Source organism: Micropterus dolomieu, linkage group LG01 (genome assembly GCF_021292245.1).
Source record: "Micropterus dolomieu isolate WLL.071019.BEF.003 ecotype Adirondacks linkage group LG01, ASM2129224v1, whole genome shotgun sequence".
Classification (NCBI taxonomy): domain Eukaryota; kingdom Metazoa; phylum Chordata; class Actinopteri; order Centrarchiformes; family Centrarchidae; genus Micropterus; species Micropterus dolomieu.
The window spans coordinates 1896563-1903776 of NC_060150.1; the positions used below are offsets into that span (position 1 = coordinate 1896563).

A 7214-nucleotide genomic window follows, 5' to 3' on the forward strand; every position below is an offset into this window, starting at 1 on the left:
CTGCTTCTGCCCCTGCTTCTTCTTCTTCTGCTGCTTCTGCCCCTGCTGCTTCTGCCCCTGCTTCTTCTTCTGCTGCTGCTTCTGCCCCTGCTGCTTCTTCTTCTTCTGCTGCTTCTGCCCCTGCTGCTTCTGCCCCTGCTTCTTCTTCTGCTGCTGCTTCTGCCCCTGCTTCTTCTTCTGCTGCTTCTTCTGCTGCTGCTTCTGCTGCTGCTTCTGCCCCTGCTTCTTCTTCTGCTGCTTCTTCTGCTGCTGCTTCTGCCCCTGCTGCTTCTGCCCCTGCTTCTTCTTCTGCTGCTTCTGCCCCTGCTGCTTCTGCCCCTGCTTCTTCTTCTGCTGCTTCTTCTGCTGCTGCTTCTGCCCCTGCTGCTTCTGCCCCTGCTTCTTCTTCTTCTGCTGCTTCTGCCCCTGCTGCTTCTTCTTCTGCTGCTTCTGCCCCTGCTGCTTCTTCTTCTGCTGCTTCTTGTGCCCCTGCTGCTTCTTGTGCCCCTGCTGCTTCTTGTGCCCCTGCTTCTTTCCCCCTATGTTTCTTCTTCTTCTTTTGCTCTCGACAGGAGCTGCCCGAGTGAAATGGAAAGTTTTTTTTGGACTTCTACAGGCAGACTTTTTTTCCCTTTCCAAGTATCAACAAGGATGTTTGTTTGCGTTCAGCTGCCCAGTTCTACACCTGCGCAGTGTGAACCACAGTCGCTCTCGCACTTCAGTGTTATGTGACCAGCTGCGCAGTAATAACATTACTTTTCACAGTGAGGAGTAGTGTAACGGATTACTATTTCCAAAACAGGTATATTAGTACAGTTACTATTCCCAGTAACGCTCCGTTACCGCGCTACTGAACGTGACGTGAATGACGTGCTGCAGGTCAGGGCACCGGCCCTCATGTTGTTTAAGTCAGCTGTTAGCCAAAAAGCCAAATGAAGAAATCAGAACGAGAGAGAGAGGCGTTGGAAGTAGCTGCTGCCGTTATTGTGTCACAGTCTAAGATGCAAAGAACGTTGTAAACTTTGTGCGACCAGAAAAACGCTTTCAACCGCGAACAATTCTAGATTGAATATACCGAAGCATCTGCTGAAGCAGCAACTGAAACTTATTAAACTCCGGCCGCGGCTGCCAGTGATGCTTGGACTCACGGGAGAGAGTGGCGTTAGGCTAAGCAGCGTTTTATAAAATCACTGAATAAATACGTGTGCAGAAAAACAGTTCACAAGTCGGGATTAATTCTACTTTCTACCACTGATGGGGTTTATATGTAAAGGCGTTTTCGGACGGCGTGGATCCGCAGGGTCGCTCTGCGCTCCTCATCGCTCAACAGACAGGCCGACGAGCGTTCTACGGGTGGTAACCATGGCAACGGCTTCTGCATGCCACTGTGTGCGATCCCGTGAAACCGTCGTTCTCGTCTCAGGCACACACCCGCCTGCCATCAGAGGTGAAGTTATTCCTTCAGTTGATCAGCAGACAGACTGATCAGCTGTTTGATCCGAGCGTCCTGAATAATGTAACTGTTTCTTTAACAGTCAGGCCTCAAACAGGCAGCGACCTTTCTTCTGCTCTCTTATTCATTAAAAATAATCTGTTAATTTGGACTGAACTAATTTTGAAAGTTAGTCGTTCTATTATTTAGTTACAGGCTCGTTTATTTCATGTAGCACATTTAGCTGTTTGGCCACTTTGATCGGGCGTCTCTGCATATTTTCCTGCTTTTTTGTCCTTCGCCAATCACATGCCTGTACTGTAGTATACTAACACTTACAATTGCTGTTAGTATGTATATATAGTAACGATGATAGTGAAACAGTCCCCTTTCATATCACTACTGTTTATTTTTTATTTGTTCCAAAGTGCTCTTAAGTTTCACAAGTGAAGTTACTGACTGTATGCACGTCGACCTGTTAACCCTACAGCTGCGCACGTCCAGCGCGCAGGGTTGACCTCCGTTGGGTTGCTGTGCAGCCTCCCCTAACGTCACTGCAGCTGTAGATTATTGACACCCGTCGGCACTTGCGGGGCTTCTCAACCCTGAAAACGTTTGAGCGCATTTTCCATTCGTAAAACTGCAGATAAAAGTTTTTCCATCTGCTAACACAGCGCAAAAAGGAGGACGGTTCCTCCTGATGTCTGCAGCTCCTCACTTTAACTCACTGCTTCATGTTCGGCAGCGTCTCGTTAACCACCTCCGCTGTCTCTGAACGTCTTGTGTTTGTCCTCCTGCAGCCATGTTTCCATCTAAATGTCGCTCATATTGAATTAAGAGAAAATCGTGCAAAGGAAAAGTTTTTCCATCTGCTAACACAGCGCAAAAAGGAGGACGGTTCCTCCTGATGTCTGCAGCTCCTCACTTTAACTCACTGCTTCATGTTCGGCAGCGTCTCGTTAACCACCTCCTCTGTCTCTGAACGTCTTGTGTTTGTCCTCCTGCAGCGAGGACGACATCCTGAAGGAGTTGGAGGAGTTGTCTCTGGAGACCCAGGGGGCGAAGGCAAAGGTAACCTCAGCTGAACCCGCTTCTAATGTTGTCTGCACATCTTGTCCCCGTGGTTTTATCATTAATAAACTAACAAGATCCTCATCAGAGCTGAGGCCGTCGGTCTGACCCCGCTCCTTTTTCCTCTGCAGAAATCAGACCCTGCAGAGGAGGTGGAGGTCGAGCCTCCCAAACCAGAGAAGAAGAAGACCAGGAAGGGGAAGAAGGGCGGAGCCAGCCCTGAGGAGGAGGAGGGCGATGAAGGTCAGGTTGATGGAGAGAGGAACGGAGAGCAGAAAGATAACAAGAAGGTGAGGAATTGACACGTCAGCACAGACACGATAGACTTTATCTGGATGTTTGAACCTTTTCTCTTGCCGTCTCCAGGCGCCTCCTGCGGCGCCTCCCTCTGACTCTGAGGACGACAGCGGCTCGTGTTCTCGCCTCAAAACCAAAGCAGCGAAGAAAGGAGACAAAAAAATGTCGGTGTCAGACGACGCGGAGGACAAAGACGAGGGCGAAGGCGTGAGGAGAGGAGGCGGGAAGGAGGACGGCCAGTCGGAGGACGAGGAGGATTTGGCCTCCAGGCGAGACAAGAAGAAGAAGAACAAAGGCAAGGCGGCGAAGGCGGAGAGCGAGGATGAGGAGGAGCAGCAGGAGGAGGGAGGCTTCAAGATGAAGACGGCAGCGCAGAAGAAGGCGGAGAAAAAGGAGAGGGAGAAGAAGAAGAAGGAGGAGGAGAGGATGAAGCAGAGGAAGCTGAAGGAGAAGGAGGCCGGCGTGGAGGCCAAGACGGAGCCAGAGAAGAAGACGGCAGAGGAGGCGGCTCCTCCCGCAGACCTGATGGAGGAACAGGAGGGGGCGGAGCCAGCGGCGGAGGGTAAGTTGGGCGTTTCCACGAGTAAATGAATGAGCATTAACGCTGCGGGGTTTCACTCTGTTTTCTTCTTCTGCGTCTCTCTGCAGAGGAGGCCGAGGGCGACAAGAAGAAGAAGGACAAGAAGAAGAAGAAGGGGGAGAAGGAGAAGGAGGAGAAGAAGAAGGGACCCAGCAAGGCCACGGTGAAGGCCATGCAGGAAGCGCTGGCCAAGATGAAGGAGGTGGGGCATTCTGGGAAACGGAGTGACGGGATGTGCGATGGGAGTCGCTGTGATGTCTGAGATTAACTGCTGGTTGTTTGTAGGAGGAGGAGCGAGCCAAGAGGGAGGAGGAGGAGCGGCTGCAGAGGCTGGAGGAGATGGAGAAGCAGCGGCAGGAGCAGGTAAAACACCTCCTCCTTTCTTTTTCCGTTTCACCTGTCGCTCTCCCTCGTGACCTCTGACCCCCCCCCCCCCCCCCCCCCCCCCCCCCCCCCACTGCGTCCGCCCCGTTAGGAGCGTCTGGAGCAGGAGCGCAAGGAGAAGAAGAAGCAGAAGGAGAAGGAGAGGAAGGAGCGTCTGAAGAAGGAGGGGAAGCTGCTGACCAAAACCCAGAGGGAGGCTCGAGCTCGGGCCGAGGCCACGCTCAAGCTGCTGCAGGCTCAGGGTGAGACGCCGTCCACCGATCACATGGCTGCCTTCACGCAGCCGGTCCCGTTACTGACCATCAGCATTACTCTCTCTGTCTCTCTTTGCAAATGTTAATCAGCATTTTATCCATTCGCAGCATTGCCTCCTGCGATTTTCAAATCGGAGGCGGTGCAGAGATGTAGAGACGTCTGTGTTTGGTACAGAAAAAAGTTATTCGTTCAAAATCGTTTCTCTCGACACCAGATGCAATTTAATTTATAGATCAGTTTACCTTTTGACTTCATCTCAACATCTCACATGTTCAACAATAAAATCCTCAGGGAGTCCTTAGGTTATGGTTACATTACATATCAGTTACTTTACAAACAGCCAGAAAAGTGTTTCCCCCAGGATGGAGCTGTAGCAGCGCAGGTGAAGCATTTATCTGTAGACATTAATATTAAAAACAGGCAGCATGAGAAACCTCCTCCCTTCTGAGGTGCATTTTATTTGCACATTAAAATCCAAAAAGAAACGTCTCCTCATCGGCTTAAATGGACGAGTTTGCTTTACTAACCTCAGCTCCTCCAAAACCACTTTTTCAGACTGAAAACTGAAAAATAATTTATTCAGTCTGTACAGGACGGAGCTGCAGGCTGCACCAGTTTAGTCCAGGTTTGCACCTGACGCTCTGAACATGGTAGGAGTGGGTAGTGATAAAATACAGCTTCCAGTTACTTTCTATAAAGTGAGCTGATGTTTTTGAGCTGATGACTTTTCTTGGTCACACCGTAACCGACACAATACATTTACTGCCAGAATATTTTGTGGGAGATTTTAGTAGCGGCGCTCCTGAATGCGTTGAGGGCAAACACTGAGGGAAAATGGCCCCTGATTGGTGGTTTATTGAAGATATTACGGAGAGAGCCGTGAGAAGGGAAATGTTTTTTAGTAACCTACAGGAAACATCCAACAATGAGGACTTCATCTGTCGGTTTAGTTTCCCCAGGGAAGCTCTCCTGAGTCTGCCAGATGGATCAGCTGAGCCCTGCCTCCTCACGTTTTAGGATATTTCCTCTTAAATGTTTTTTCTTTTTTGGCATCTTGTACCGTGCTCTTGGATCTTCTCTGTATATGTTGTCGCTCCGCTCAACGGTCGGGTGAACGCTGTTTACTGTCGGTTTTTTTCCCAAATCAAGCTTTTCTTTTTGGTACTACCAGGACTGGGCCCAGAAGGGTTATCACCATAGAAACATGTCATACCATTAGATAAATGTCGCATCATTTTTTTTTTTTTAGTTTAAAGGCTGATTTTTGCTCCTGAGTGAAAATTGTGGTTTGAAACTTTTCTTTCAGCTCAGAACAAACACTTGAGGCCAAACAGTGGATCACTTCACAAACCTGGGGCAGAACATCCAAAATGATTCTGATAACATCTTTTTCTCAACAAATACGATCAGTAGATGTTTTTTCAGTCCCTTTTCCTCAACAAAATAAATGTCTGAATAGAAAACTTAAGTGCAAATAAGTTCCTGATTCAAATGAATTAGATTTAGATGTCTATCTGAAGTCTGACTACTACAGCTAAGCCATAGTCTAAGTCCATCTCTGTGACACCGGCCCCGCAGTCTGACTGGAGGTGGACCCAGACTCTCCCTGTCAGGTGGTCTTGGTCCGGCTTTAGTCTAAAGACACAAACAGGCGTGAGGGCCTGAAAGCACTTCCTGTTTCCTGCGTAGCTCATACTTGACTGTGTGTTCACTGTGCAGGTGTTGAAGTGCCATCCAAAGACTCGATGCCAAAGAAGAAGCCGGTTTACGGAGACAAGAGGAAGAAGAAGCCCACCGCTCAAACTCCTGAAGGTGCCGCCAGCCGCTCCGTGAACAGCCGACACGTTCGTTTCTGTAAAACCCAAAACAAAAACTATCTCTCTTCTCCTCCATCAGAAAAGTCAGAGGTGACTTCGCCGACGTCCGAGACACCAGAGCCTGTTGCCGTTGAGACGGAGGCTGAGAGGCCGGCGGCGGAGCCAGGTGAGAGGGGGGCGGAGTCAGGAGGGAGGGAGGAGGAGTAAAGGGAGCGTTCATCGTCATGGTGATGACTTTGTTTCTGTGTGCAGAGGTGAAGCCGGACGCTGCCGTGGACGACTGGGAGGCCATCGCCACTGATGAGGAGAAAGGTGAGACGGTTTCCTCTGTCAGGGCCCTAGCGTGAAACATGCGATGAATTCTGTTTCCCAAATTAATGGTATTTTTGACGGCCTAAATGTGCTCAAACACCCACGTAGAGATGATTTACATTTCAATTGGTCTTTGTGCGTGGGCGTGGCAAAATGGCCCGCTAGCGCCCCCTACAGAGCAGCCCCCAGGCCACGTATCACCAAAATGTATGAAATGTTTGTGGCACATGTATCATGTCCGGACGTACAAAAAAGCCTCTGGGAGCGATGCCATAAACCCAACAGGAAGTCGGCTATTTTGTATGTACTTTTTTTTTTTTTCACGTTTTTGGCGTTTTACAAGGTCCGAACTTTAACGAACTCCTCCTAGACAAGTAATCGGAACGACTTAAATTTATTTTCTCTTCTGTGCCAATTTTATTTGCATTGATCATCTACTCAGTTTATTAATTTATTGTTGCAGCTGTAATCACCAGACTGAGAAGAACCCGAGGTAATACTGTTAGCAGTAGATAAAGTAGTACTCAGTCGAGGTAGTACTGTTTGTGGGAGCTGCAGTAGTACTCGAGGTAGTACTATTAGTAGTATATGCAGATGTACTCGATCGAAGTAGTGCTGTTAGCAGTAGATGTGGTAGTACTCGATCAAGGTAGTACTGTTTGCAGTAGCTGCAATATTACTCGAAGTAGTACTGTTAGCACTAGATGCAGACATACTCAATCGAGGTGGTACTGTTAGCGGGAGCTGCTGCAGCCGTACTAGATCGAGGTGGTGTTGTTAGCGGGAGCTGCTGCAGACGTACTAGATCGAGGTGGTACTGTTAGCGGGAGCTGCTGCAGACGTACTAGATCGAGGTGGTACTGTTAGCGGGAGCTGCTGCAGCCGTACTAGATCGAGGTGGTACTGTTAGCGGGAGCTGCTGCAGCCGTCCTAGATCGAGGTGGTACTGTTAGCGGGAGCTGCTGCAGCCGTCCTAGATCGAGGTGGTACTGTTAGCGGGAGCTGCTGCAGACGTACTAGATCGAGGTGGTACTGTTAGCGGGAGCTGCTGCAGACGTACTAGATCGAGGTGGTACTGTTAGCGGGA

At 49.5% G+C, this 7214-nt stretch overlaps 1 protein-coding gene across 2 annotated transcripts in view; it reads left to right on the forward strand.

Moving 5' to 3' along the window:
- The window catches only part of eif5b (eukaryotic translation initiation factor 5B), a 22677-nt gene that overhangs the window by 3893 nt on the left and 11570 nt on the right, over window positions 1–7214 (forward strand). Inside the window, exons 3-11 of one of the 2 annotated variants that reach the window (XM_046049982.1) lie at window positions 2419–2482; window positions 2614–2772; window positions 2849–3341; window positions 3428–3561; window positions 3645–3722; window positions 3835–3985; window positions 5718–5810; window positions 5895–5981; window positions 6068–6127. In XM_046049982.1, the coding sequence (XP_045905938.1) occupies window positions 2419–2482; window positions 2614–2772; window positions 2849–3341; window positions 3428–3561; window positions 3645–3722; window positions 3835–3985; window positions 5718–5810; window positions 5895–5981; window positions 6068–6127 (1319 nt within the window). The remainder of the gene's footprint in view (window positions 1–2418; window positions 2483–2613; window positions 2773–2848; window positions 3342–3427; window positions 3562–3644; window positions 3723–3834; window positions 3986–5717; window positions 5811–5894; window positions 5982–6067; window positions 6128–7214) is intronic. The other variant, XM_046049991.1, reaches the window with a different exon arrangement.